General features: G+C 36.0%; 1 protein-coding gene across 8 annotated transcripts in view; it reads left to right on the top strand.

The window, feature by feature from the left end:
* The window catches only part of CEP41 (centrosomal protein 41), a 46891-nt gene that overhangs the window by 27264 nt on the left and 6021 nt on the right, over positions 1-13606 (top strand). For 6 of the 8 annotated variants that reach the window (XM_019923860.3, XM_019923874.3, XM_033863272.2 and 3 more), the window contains 7 exons: positions 2204-2265; positions 3541-3610; positions 9115-9259; positions 10956-11107; positions 11512-11579; positions 12617-12731; positions 13174-13389. In XM_019923860.3, the coding sequence (XP_019779419.1) occupies positions 2204-2265; positions 3541-3610; positions 9115-9259; positions 10956-11107; positions 11512-11579; positions 12617-12731; positions 13174-13389 (828 nt within the window). Of the gene's footprint in view, positions 1-121; positions 321-2203; positions 2266-3540; positions 3611-9114; positions 9260-10955; positions 11108-11511; positions 11580-12351; positions 12524-12616; positions 12732-13173; positions 13390-13606 lie in introns of all 8 variants that reach the window. The other 2 variants (XM_019923900.3, XM_033863269.2) reach the window with 2 other exon arrangements.

Below are 13606 nucleotides of genomic sequence, written 5' to 3'. Positions count from 1 at the left end.
CTAGATAGTTAGGTCTCTGTCCTTCCAGTAACTCGAGAGAGACACACTTAGATTCCAGACTTACCAGAGAAGCAAAACTTGATAACATATCTGAAACTAGGATTTTTTGTCTCCATCACAGAGTTTGGGAGAAGCTATAGTAGCAGAAGCTCCATTCTTAAAGCTCTGTTCGCCCTTGCAAGGACAGACTGTCAGAGCTTTCCAAGTTATCCTTTTTATAAAATTTAAAACTTACTGTAAAACGTCTAGCTTGATCTTTTATCTCTGAGTAATAATGTCAGAAAGTCCTAATGATGGCTGTCCTTCTAAACCAGAACCAGGTATGTAGAGTTCAGGCTCAAATGTGCATTGGGATTTCTAGTGCTTATGAGAGGATGCTAGAAACTATGATCATTAGAAAATAGCAGCGCCTGTTTTCTCGTTTAAGGTGATTTCTATTTAAAGGGGATTTTAATGTGTACCTTTTATACTTAGAATGTGAAGAATTGGAGAAGTATTTCAAACTATGTTACTATTCCAAAAGAATATCAGTGGATAAATGCCACAGTGCAAACTACTTTGAAAGCTGTTGACTGTTTTCACTGGCTGATTTATTGCCATTTTGCTTTATGTAAATAACTTTTGGTGGGCAAGTCGGTGGCAATTGAGAGAAATACTATAGTCGTTCACTTGCACTTTTTAAAGCTTCTGCTCAGCTTATTCAGGTCTGCATCCTGGTGGGTTTTAGAAGCTCCTTTGCATCTTGTATCTAGAAGAAGCTGTTGTAAGAATTTTCTGGAAGAAAGGTCATTTTTTAGCCAAATTGCTATCTTTAGGGCATTTTGGAACAGAGAAGCTTTAATTCCCATAAGAAAGAGTCTTGATATATTTACAGAAGGCCTGTTTTTAAGGTAATATCATTTCCTGACTCTGAGTCGAAAGCTATTTGGTAAACCAAGCTAACATTATCCTCCAAAGTAACTATTTGGTCTGTGCTGGTTTTTTGGAAAATTCATGGAAATGATTAGTATCACCAGGTAAATAATCTTAAGTACCTTTAATCCTTTCCTTTGTTGCTAGGAGTCTTGGTTTATGAGACAGTGAAGGCCATGGTAATTATCCAGCTAACCTTCAGTAATTCTGAAATAAGGAGGCAGTATTTAAGGAGTCAAGGACATCAGTATATAAACCTAGAAGAGGAGTGAAGGGAAAGGGTAGGCAGGAGTTCAATGCTGAAAACTCTTCAGAATTGGCAAGTCATCTTCAGAAAAGTTTAGGGAAGCCAATTTTTAATATGCCTCTATGGGACAAATAATAAAGTGAGATTGGCTAAATTTTTAAAAACTGTTTAATATGATATGAAGAATTATTAACACAAACAAATGCAAAAGTACCCCCATTGAGTTAAGTCTCAGAATTGTAAAGATAGCACTGAGTAAATATTGATGTTTTCAGTTGATTTTTCTTTTTTTTTAATTGTGGTTAAAAAAACCCCACATAACAAAATTTACCATCATAACCTTTTTCAGTGTACAGTTCAGTAGTGTTAAGTATATTTACTTTGTTGTACAATAGATCTCCAGAACTTTTTCATATTCAAAACTGAATAGGTTGATTTTTATTGAAGTGGAGTTGAGGGAAAATTGATGTAAGAGATTATCAGGACCAATTACAAATTTGTGCCCAGCATTGTACTCCAGGAAAAAAAAAAGGGTTGGCCTGTGTCTCTAGCATAGTTTGTAACCTCAGGAATAGAATTGTACTCTTTTCAGGGCAGAGATAGAATAGTAAATGTCTTACCAGCTCTTGACCTAGGGCAACTCAGCTTCTCTGGGTCTCTGTTCTCATTTGTAAAATGCAGATGTTTATTCCCTGCTTATTCTGAAAAGGATTTAAAGGGCTTACAAAAATGCATGCAATACAGTAGAGACAGCATAGTAAGGAAAATGGTACACAAATAAAGGGGAGGGGTAAAATCATTAGGCCCAAAAAGGTGGCTTATAAATTCAGCTTGAGGCTTCTTACTGGCCAAAGCAAAGGAATAAATGAAAAGGTGATATAATACCTGCCATGCTTAATTCTGAGGATATCATGAGGATCAAATGGATAAAACATGTAAATAACTTGAAAAATATACCATATAACTTGATGACTAGAAAGAATTAATATCTCTAAGAAAGCAAAATAAGCCTGGAAAAAATATTTGTCCTGTTCTGCTTTTCAGATTATAGATACAAAAAAGATGAGCTTTTTAAGAGACTAAAAGTTACAACTTTTGCCCAGCTGGTAAGTTTAATGATCTTCCATTGGAGTAAAGACTTTCTAATTTGTGCTGCTTTATGTGAGTATTTCTAAATTCAACTCTAGGTAATGTTTGCAGAGGGTTTTCTTCTGATTCTTTATATTTCACCTATGAGAGGACTAATTGGTATGAAATTTTCTTTTTTCTTTGATAAGAATTTTATAAAGTAAAATGTACATTCTCCTTTTTAATCATCAAATTTGTAGTTTAGGTTTTATTTTTCCTTGCCCATTTATCTTAATATTGAGAATCTAGAATTCTGGATTCTTTATTGCTTGGACATTTTTCTCTGTGGAAAGCAGGTGATCTCCCATCTATGACTGGGTTCTTTTTCCAAGTCTTTCTGCCATGGTCTATTTTGTTACTTTAGGAAAGTCGCTTTCTTCTTTCATTTGAAAATTATGGACAAAGTGTCTCTCTGACCCCCAAACAAGGGTTACAGTGATGTAACTTAAGGTGAATGTTGGGTCTTATGAGCTAAGTCATGAAAAGTGATTTATTATTTTTTTAATTTGAATTCTACCAAGCATTTAAAAAAAATTTTTATTGGAGTATAGTTGATTTACAATGTTGTGTTACTTTCAGGTGTACAGCACAGTGAATCAGTTTTATATATGTGTATATATATATATATATATCCATTCTTTTTCAGATTCTTTTCCCATTATAGGTTATTATAGAGTATTGGCTAGAGTTCTCTGTGCTATACAGTAGGTCCTTGTTAGTTATCTATTTTACATATAGTGGTATGTATATGTTACTCCCAATCTCCTAATTTATCACTTCCCCCCAGGCAAAAGTGCTTTAAAAACTGTATGTTGGGTATACAACATTGTAATCAATATATTCATAATTACATTTATTTCTTCATTGCATGAAGAATTTCTGATACAATGCTGTTATTTTAAGTATTGCATTTTCAAGAAATAGCATGTTATGTTGGGACTAGAATATGTATGAATGCAGTTTTAAACTCTTACTTATGTTTCGTGTCCAAAATTATCCTTTTGGTCTTTTAAGTTTATTGTGTAATGTTTTAAAGAAATCTTTTCTTCCGGAATGATCATCTGCAGTGTAATTACCACCCCCAAAGTAAGAAGCCCTGAGATTTAGTCTCCAGTTGGGGACACTGACAGTTTCTTAAAACAGGAGATCTTTGATGTTTGATATTTCCTCATCTTTTGTTAAAAACAGAATTGCCTCTGTTTAAGACAAACAAACATACACACTTCTACACATTTCATTCTTTTTTCTATCAGGTCATCCAAGTTGCTTCCCTATCTGATCAAACATTGGAAGTGACAGCTGAGGAGATTAAAAGGCTAGAAGGTAATGAGAAGTGAGGATATGGGGAAAATAACAAATTGGCCATTTGACTGTGCTATTGTGTTCACAGGGACTTTGATGTATCTGTTTGTAATTAGATTGTTACTCTCTGAGAAATGCTATCTGGTGCTTTGCTAATTCTTATTTCTTTAAAAAAGCCATCTCGTTTTCTGGCTGTAAACGTGTCTTAAATGTTTTAAACGTGTTTAATATACTAATTACTTTTTTTCAACAAATATTTTTAGTGCCTTCTATATAAGTACAGGTCACAGAATTAGGTGCTATGAGACTACAAAGATGAATAAGACACAGCTCTGCTTACATGGAGTTTGTAGCTACGAGTGTGCACTGCACATATGTATGTGTATTGGGTGAGGAAAATGATAACAGAAACACAGAATTACTAATATGACAGAAATTCACGGAGGACTAGAAGGAAACCATCGTTTGATGAATATATATTGCTAGGTACTTCACATGAGTTTTCTTATTTAATCTTCTCAAAAACTCTAGAAGGAAGGTACACTGTACAGATGAGAAGCCCAAGCCTCAGAGGTTAAACTTCTTGCTCAAAGTAAACAGCCAATAAGGAATGGACATAGGATACAAATCTGCATGTCTCTGGTAGCAGCCAGTGTCTTCTCACTGCCTTTATTGCATCCTTATGGGGTCTTGGAATGTGCCTTTTGAGAGATGCAGGGTGCTGTGAGAACTCTGTATTTTCCAGCTAGGAAACTGAGGTAGGCTTCTTCCAGGCTTTTGAACTGGGTCTCTGCCCCCTTTAGGGGTAGAATCTCAACAGGTGCAAGTTAAGGGTGAGGCTGTCTCAGGCTGAGGAGCAGCCTGAATAAAGGCACAGAGAAGAAGTCCAAGCGTGTTTGGGGAATCTCATAATCCAGTCTGGCTGTGGTCTGAGGGAGGGGTAGGTGCGGGGTTAGGAGATAAGGCTAGAAAGATAGATAGGCGCCAGATTTACTTTCTTAAATACCAAGTTGAAAAGAAAACCTCTTAGGTGTTCTGTCATGAAAAGAATTCCCAGAGTGAAGGTCTTTATTTTATCCTGAAGTCCTCAGCTGTCAATGTGTGGCTGTTTATTGAAGGGGAATGTGTTTTGTTAAGGTTGATGTAGGCCAGGAATTTGACTTCTGATTTCAAGACAAGTTTCTCAGGAAGTCTGAACACTGGGTTTGTACAACTCGACTGTCATTTCCCTGGGCTTGTTTTTGTTAGGGAGGATAAAAAGAATCTGTAAAAGACAGGAATTTATCTATGACAGATGCCTCTAACACAGCAGAGAAATAAGGGCTCTTTGTAATAGAGATAATTGAGTCTCCTCATACCAGTACTCCCAATTTTAACCTGGTTATATAAGTACCTGGATTTTGTCCTTTAATTCATTGTTGAGATTACAACACCAGAACATATGGGCACATGCAATTTTCTCTTCTGAGATAAATTTGCAGGCTTTTGTAAAGTAGGACACCATAATGTGTGAGTAATATTAGTGTTTTTCTAGTGCTCTATACAGAATAATAACTCAGGAATGCCTGTAGCACAGATTGTATCTGTATGCGTATTGGCCAACTTTGAAGGAATAAAAAAACTCCTTTTATAATGTTTATTGTTTTTTCCTGACTTAAAAGTATATTTCTAGAAAATTAGAAAACTGTAAAAAACATATAAAGAAGAAAATTAAAATAACTAATAAACCGTATTAACATTTTGGTCTGTTTTCCCCACCCACATCCGTAGTCTTTGTATATAGTTTTGTATTATGCTGTTTTCAGTTAACATTTTATCATGCACACTTTCCTATGTCATTAAATAGATTTCAAAAGCTTAATTGTAAAGGTTGTGTTGTCATATAATGTCTTTCCTTTGTATATGCCACATATTTAATTATTCTCCTATTGTTGGCCATTAACGTTTTTCTAATTTTTCATTTTTATAAGATAATGCTGCAGTGTAAACCCATAAATGTTTGTATGGTTCTGATTTATTTCCTGAAGATAAATTGCTGCAGATTGTCAAAGGGTGGAACCATTTTAAAATGCTCGGTGCTGATTCCACATTATCTCCAGAAAGGTTCTACTTGTTTGCATTCCCACCAAGCAAATGAGAAGACCCATTTCTCCCCATCCTAGCCAATGATGAATAATTCTCATTTTTGTAAATGTTTGCCAATTTGATGGAGGAAAAATGGTATCTAATATTTTTATTTTGGATTTCTTTGATAGTGTGATTGAGCTTTGCGTATGTCTGTGTTTGTTGGTCATATGTATTTCTTCTTTTGAGGACATTATATGTCCTTTCCCATATTTTTTCTAATGGAATGTTCATCTTTTACTTATTGATTTGTAAAATCTTTATATAATTATGATATCTTTATTCATTGGAAACCAATACAGCCTTGAAAATAAATGAGAAAAATCTTTATTTGATGATTTGGAATAATACCCAAGCTGTATTATTAAGTAAAAAATAAATAAATAAATAACAAAATAAACAACAAATCAAAGTGTAGAGCAGTATGAATAGCATTCTCCTAGATATGTAAAAAGGAGAGGAAATAAAATATATACAAAATATATACAAAATATGTAGTTGTTTCATTTCTGGAAGGAGACAAATATTTGAAGGTAGTTCCCTTGGGGGTGGAGGTCTGAGGGCCTGCAGGTCTGGAGTGAAAAGAAGACTTCCTTTCCATATTAGCAATTTTATCTTGTTTGCATTTTTACCTTGTGCACATGATCTTTTTTCTATTAACAAACTAGTTTTAAAACTCCTAATAATGTGTATTAACCTTTTCTCACTTATATATGTCACGAATACTTTTCCTAGTTTGTTATTGACCTTTTAATTTTCTTTGTGTTGTTTTTTGACATATATGAGATTTGCGTTTTTACATGATTAAATCTATTAGCCTTTCATATTGTGTTTTCGTTTAGTGCTTTAAATTCATAAAATCCAAAATAAGATATTCACCTATATTTTCATCTGTTAGCTTGCTTGGTTGCTTTGGGTTTTTTCCTACATCCATCCATCTGTTATATATTTTGGTATATGATATGAAGGGGTTATCTAAATTTGATTTTTTTGGATAGTTGGCAGATTATCCCAGCACCATTTATTTAATAGTTCTCCCTTTACCCACTGATTTTTGATGTTACCTTTAACATACATTAGATTTTTGTATATATTCTAGGATTTGTTTCTGAGTTCTTTGTTATTTTCCATTGTTCTGGTGCATTGTTTTGATCATTTACCTTTTCAGTATATGTTACTATTTGAAAAGGCAGGTTCTCCAAATTACTTTCCTCTCTCTCTCTCTCTCTCTCTCTCTCTCTCTCTCTATATATATATATATATATACACATACATATATCTTTTTTTTTCTCTTCTCATCTTTAAAATTCTTTTAAGCTTTTTTTAAGCCCATTGGGATTTGTATTAAGGCTAAAAATTTGGAAATTTGGAAGGGATTAACATCATTTCACTTTTAGTCACCAAGTCAGGAATATGCAAGGTATGTCACTTTCTCTTCATTCAGGTCTTCTTTAATGTCCCTAAGTAAAATTTTTATAAGACCTATAAAGGACTTACAAGTTTTTATACAGCCTTTAAATTTCTTAATAGGTTTATTTTCTAGGAGAGTATATTTTGTATCTGCAGTTGTTACTGTAAATGAGAGGTTCTTCATGTTATTTTCCAATTGATATATAGGAAAAATATTTTGATTGTCCATATTTTCTTTAATCTAACTTATTTATTTTATAAATAGGTTATTTTTATAATTAACCATAAAACCTAGATTATTTTTATAATCTAACATATTTATTTCCCTTATTCTCATAGGATTCTCTTAAAGTTTCTAGGTGTATTATATCATATGCAAATTAAAACTTAATATGCTCTTTAACAACTAGGCCTCTTAGTTCTATGTCTTCTCTCATTATATTGGTTAGAACAGCAAATTCTCAAACCTTTTGGTATCAGTCTCCCTCCACACTTAATTTTTGAGGACCTCAAAGAGTTTTGGTTTTTGTGAATTGTATCTATTAATATTTAGGGTATTAAAATTTTAAACCAAGAATTTTAAAAATACTTGCTGTTTACCTTAAGAAACAATACTAAACCCATTACAAGCATAAATAACATATTTTTATGCAAAATATCTATGTTACCAAAACAAAAATATATATGGAGAATGACATTGTTGTACACTTTTTTGTAAGTCTTGTTAATGTCTGATTTAATAGAAGACAGATGGTTCTCATACCTTCTGCATTCAGTCTGTTGCAGTTTGCTCTTTGGGCTAAAGGACATGAAGAAAATCTGGCCTCACACAGATCTGTAATTGAAAAAAGGAAGAATATTTTAATAGCCCTTTCAGATAGTTGTGGATATTTTTCTTTGACATTACATCAGAACTTGATAGCTGGTACCTTCTTAAAGGTTAGTTGTAGTGTGGAATCTGAAACCATATCAATGAACTTTTCATACCCTCTTACATTAAACCCATTGGTCTCTTTTGCACTCTGAATGTATCTTTTACTCATACATAATTTTATAACATCATTCATTGGTCATTTGGAAAATACTGGTCCACTGAGTTATGAAGATCTTCCAAATGTTGACAAATTTCATTACACAATATCAAAAAAGTCACATTTATTAACCACAACACGTGTCTTATCAGAAAAGTCATTAAGATGGTAAAGAAGTCAAGCTCTTGATGGCAAATAGTTTCCAAAATTCTGATTTTTGTTCAAAATTTAATCACTGCAACAAATACCATCGGTTGTTTTCCTTGAAATGAGAAATTCACTTTAGATCATTTTTGAGAAAATAGCTGCCAAATGCACAAGTCTAAATAACCACAGTTTTCCTGTCAGTTTTTCTTCCAAGTAAAAGTGGTGTTCAAGGCAAAAGCAGCACAAATCACACACATACTTTTCCTGGAGACAACAATGGGACGTTGGTATGTAGCAAACTTGCTGTATGTGGATTCCCCCATTTCATGACACAGAATATTTAAAAAGTGTGTACTTAAGGGTGAGATTTAATAAAATTATTATTACTGCTTCATCAGGGACTTTTAAAAATGTGACTGCCATATTTATTAACTGTGAGTGTGTGCATGTTGATGAAAAATACAGTGACTACTAATAAAGCTCTGTACCTCTGCCCTGATTCTTGCTAAGGGGCCAGGAGTTTTATCCACCACTTCTTTTGCACCATCAGTGCAAATATCAACATGGTAAAAAAGACAAATAACATCTTAGTATTATGAAAATAGTTTTCGCCTTTCAGATCCCCTGAAAGGGTCTCGGGGGCTCCTGGGGTCCACAGACTACAGTTTGAGAGCCTATATGTTAGAACTCTTAGAACAATTTAATAATGGTAATACGAGTTCCTTTTCTTGACCTAATTTCAGTGGAACTGCCTAACAAGTAAATAAAAATTCTGAGGTTAAATTTATTTATTTATTCACTTGCAAATTTTAGACAATGATTCTGCAACCTCAGACCCTGATGCTGAAATCACTGCCAAGACCAACGGGAAAGGGAGCCCTGGGGAGCAGTCGCCAAGCCCCGTCCAGTTCATAAACAGTGAGGGAGCCGGGGACTCCAGCCGCTCGACCCTTCAGAGGTGCTCTCATCAGATTCATGTTTTCACTGCATTTTACCTTCATTAATCTAGATACCAATGTCAGCGATTTAACGACCTTAGAAACAGGTTGGCGTAGTGAAGTCCCACATTTTCATCTCAGCCATTCTATTTTCTCTTTATATCAATGCCACCTCCTGGATCTTGTCACAGCATTCTTAGTTAATGTAAGAATATATTGATAGGAGAGCATTAATTTTCACTCCTCAACCCCATTCTTCTCAGTCTTCCTATATGCAAATTTGCTATTAGGACTTAGCTTTACAACCACTATCTTTTGACTCAGGGAGTATGATTTCCCCCCCCTCTCCTTTTCTGTCTGCTGCAGCTTATAATTACCCTGTCTAGAATCAGAAGAAAAATAGAGTGCCACACATAGTGCTCTGATATTAAATAGGCGCAAAGGAGAGTGAAAGCAGCCTTGGTGTCAACTCTCAAATGCACATGGCAGTTTCATGATGCAGCACTTCCTCACAGATATTCACTGTTGATTATAAGACGGTGCTGATTTTCTGCACATATCCATCCCTTCTACTGGTAAAATAGTTCTACTAGAGAAGCTAGTTCTACTAGAGAAAGAATTGCTATTGTCGACTGCACTATTATTATTTTTATAACTACTTCTGTGCAAGGACTCTAAAATTGCATTCAAAACAAGATAGACCAACAAGGCTTCCACTGAGCACGTAATTTCACATGAAATAGAGTTTCTTCTCCTTTGGTTCAACAAAATATGCACTATAGGGCATATAGTTGTAGTGATCATTGGATTTAAAGGCAGAATTTGACTTGCTGTGATGGGAGAGGAACTATTGCTAGACTAATCTGTGGTTTGGCACATGTGTCTTCATATTTGCCTGGAAGAGTGATTATCTTCTTATCCCAATACAGATATTTCACTACTCGCCACTTTGATCATAACACCTATCCTTTTTTCTCTGATTCATGTTTTTGCCACATTTTGCCTATATTAACCTGGCGACCAATTTCAGTGATTTTATGACCTCAGAAACAGGTCAGAAACAGACCTCCCTCGTTTTAATCCTAGCTTTTCCACTGTCTCATTACACAAATGCTGCCAAATCTAAAAGCCTCTTCAGCCTCAACACTATAACCTATAAAATGGAAGTGACTACAGACAACTATTGAAAACATTAAGGTTCAAAATCCATACTGGATGAGTCACTGTATCAGTATATGAAATACATGAAAACACTGTTGTTACTTTATGTTAAATATGATATACATAGAAATGCCTTCAGTTTTCCTGCCCTGTCAACCGTATTCTTTCCTCTTTTGCTCTGCTTTCTCACACTCATCAAAATTCCATTGGAGTAACTGTTTGCCTCTTTCTTTCTCTGAATGCTGCCCTTGCTTCTGGAGGCAGCTTGCGCTTACAGTTTCTGCCCCTCTGCGTGCTAATGACCTAACGTGCATTCTCTGAAGGCTAGTATGGACAGTGGATCCCCTCCTTTGGGTCCAGGGTGAGAGAACAGGAATCCATCCGTAGGATCTTGCATTCAGAGGCAGAACTGAGACACCACATCCATTTTCCTTTTTCTTTGAAGTGTCTTTTAAAGAGACATTGAGCACCCTCTCGCCATTCTGAAGAAACACATTTGACCTTTAAGCCACCAATCCCTGACTAGTGTCTACTGACCTACTTTTTCACTTGCAGCGTCATCAGTGGCGTTGGGGAACTGGATCTAGACAAAGGGCTCGTGAAGAAAGTAGAGCCCAGTACCAAAGACAAACCTTATCCCGACTGCCCCTTCCTGCTGCTAGATGTGAGAGATAGAGATTCTTACCAGCAGTGCCACATTGTTGGAGGTAAGAGAGAGAAGGCCTTACAGTGTCTCACTCCTGAGAACACAGCCCGGTACTGAGCCCAGGCAGGCTCAAACCACAGCCTGTGGTCAGCAGTTGGGGAAGCCCTGTGTTAGCCAGATGTGTTCTGGGAACCTGTAAGTTGGCTCTACCACATGCTCTGAGAGAAGCTGGTGACTCTCTCAGGGGGCTCAGGGGCCCAGGGCTAAATGTCAGAAACAGTGAAGTGACACTTCTTATTTGTTCATAGTGTCCTGTTTCTTTTCTTTCACAAAAGTATTTAGGTTTATAACTAGTTGATTTTGAAAATATGTTTCTTTTAACTCTTAGACTTTAAACCAGCTGAGAATTGGGGCCAGGTTGTACCGAGAGCTACAAACTTCCTAAGCTTTTTCTTCTCTTTGCAGCTTACAGTTATCCAATTGCAACTCTGTCTAGAACAATGAACCCTTATTCAAATGATATTCTTGAATATGTATCCTTTGTTGCATTTTAAGGAGTTGGATGGTATAAAGACTGAAGACTCAATCTTATCATGAATCATGCTCCTAGTAAGAAAACCCTATGAAGGACCTTTGATATTAATTAGTTTACTTAGCATATTTTAGAATTTTGATCCTTAGCTGTTGCTGAGAATGCTTCCAAGCCATCCTGCAGTAGGACAAAAAACATTAGGTTAAAGGTTATGATCTGTTGAGAGTCAGTCCTAAGACTGTTTTCCCCAGAAAGTTTTCCCAAGTAAAATGTAAGGAGTGAATTTTTTTCCTTCTATTTTAATTTTTTTTGCTTCTTGAAATTTTAATTTTTTGCTCATAAAAATCATACAAATAGAAAATAATTTAAATACTGAAAAATATAAAAAAGAAAATTGAAATAACCACACAATTGAACAACAAACTCTTACTACATTTTTTGTGTATTTTATTCCAGACTGTCTTCTTTATCTTTTTAACAAAGTAAAAATTATACTGTATATATAATTTAGTATGTTGCTTTTCCCCACTTCATATTACAGTGTATTTCCCCACACTAATACAAGCTCTTTATAAACTCTATTTTTGATGCAGTATAAGATCTCATCTTTAGATTTACTGTAATTTACTAAATCATTCCTCTTTGAAGGAATGGACTTTCAGGTGGTTCCCATTTTTTTACTATTATAAATAAGACTGCAGTGGACACGTTGGGCATAAAAGTTTTTCTGTTTCCTCATCTGTAAAATGGAGGTTGTAATACTTACTCTCCAGGATTGTACAGATGAAAGAGCCAAAGAGTGTACAGTGTGTAACTAGTGCCGTCTTGGACATGGTGATACTAGTTCATAGAAGAAAAGGATACCAGCTTGTGTGGTTTCCACGACAGGAAAAAGTCCTGAACCCCCTGAAGAGGGGTCATCCGATGCTCCTTGAACTCAGAGAGGTAAACCTTGACAGCTCTTCTTCCTCAGGGGTTTCTGTATAGTCTAGGAGCATTAGCTCAGTGTGGTCGAACCTTAACTCATCTGCTTCTTAGAAAAATGCCCATGGCAAGATCATCATTCTGTATGACGACGATGAGAGGCTGGCCAGCCAGGCAGCTACCACCATGTGCGAGCGGGGATTTGAGAACCTCTTCATGCTTTCCGGAGGTGAGGGGCTGTGTTCTGCTTAGGACGTAAAAGGCGAATACCTGGGCTCACACTCCTTCAACTCCACCCCTATCGCCTTTTCCCTCCTGGAGCTCAGAACTTAGTATTCTGGAAACAGAGACAACCATGCTGGCAGAAAGGAGTCAGGATACGTGAAACTTCCTTTAGCTCCATCAGCACATGTTTTTAATTCCTGAAATAATGATGTTACTTTATGGCTCTGTAAGAAAGCCTTAATGCTGCAGACTTGAGCTAAACGATTTCTGGTGGAATTCTCAGAATCCCACATAACAACTGACATTTTCTGGTGTAATTTACTTAATGGTGAAGCAGTTAAGAAAGATTTCCTGTCCTTGTGTTGAGGAGGCATGCGGGCTCCTTTCCAGGTTGCCTTGGCCTCACCGTGCTAACACGGCTTTTTCTGATGATCTTCCACACCTAGGTCTAAAAGTCTTAGCTCAGAAATTCCCAGAAGGACTGATTACGGGTTCCCTGCCAGCATCTTGCCAGCAGACCCTTCCGCCTGCTTCTGCCCGGAAACGATCCGGCCCGAAAGTGCCGCCCCCAGCAGCCGAGAATAAATGGAGATTTACCCCAGAAGACCTAAAGAAGATAGAATATTACCTGGAAGAGGACCAGGGTCCTGCAGACAGTACTAGTAAGATATTTTGACCTTTAGAAATAATGTTTTCTGTAGAACTTGAGATTTGCAGCTTTGAACATCAACCTCATCATATGAGAAGCTTGATCTCTTATATTCAGATTCTTCAAATATTTGCAGGAGAAGGGGAATGTGCAGGTGCTATGTGAGGAGGGGGGAGGTGAGTGGAGGGGAGATTATGGTAAGAATTAGGCATTGCACACAGACATAGAAA

Source organism: Tursiops truncatus, chromosome 9 (genome assembly GCF_011762595.2).
Source record: "Tursiops truncatus isolate mTurTru1 chromosome 9, mTurTru1.mat.Y, whole genome shotgun sequence".
NCBI classification, from domain to species: domain Eukaryota; kingdom Metazoa; phylum Chordata; class Mammalia; order Artiodactyla; family Delphinidae; genus Tursiops; species Tursiops truncatus.
This window is presented reverse-complemented; position numbering and strand designations above follow the sequence as displayed.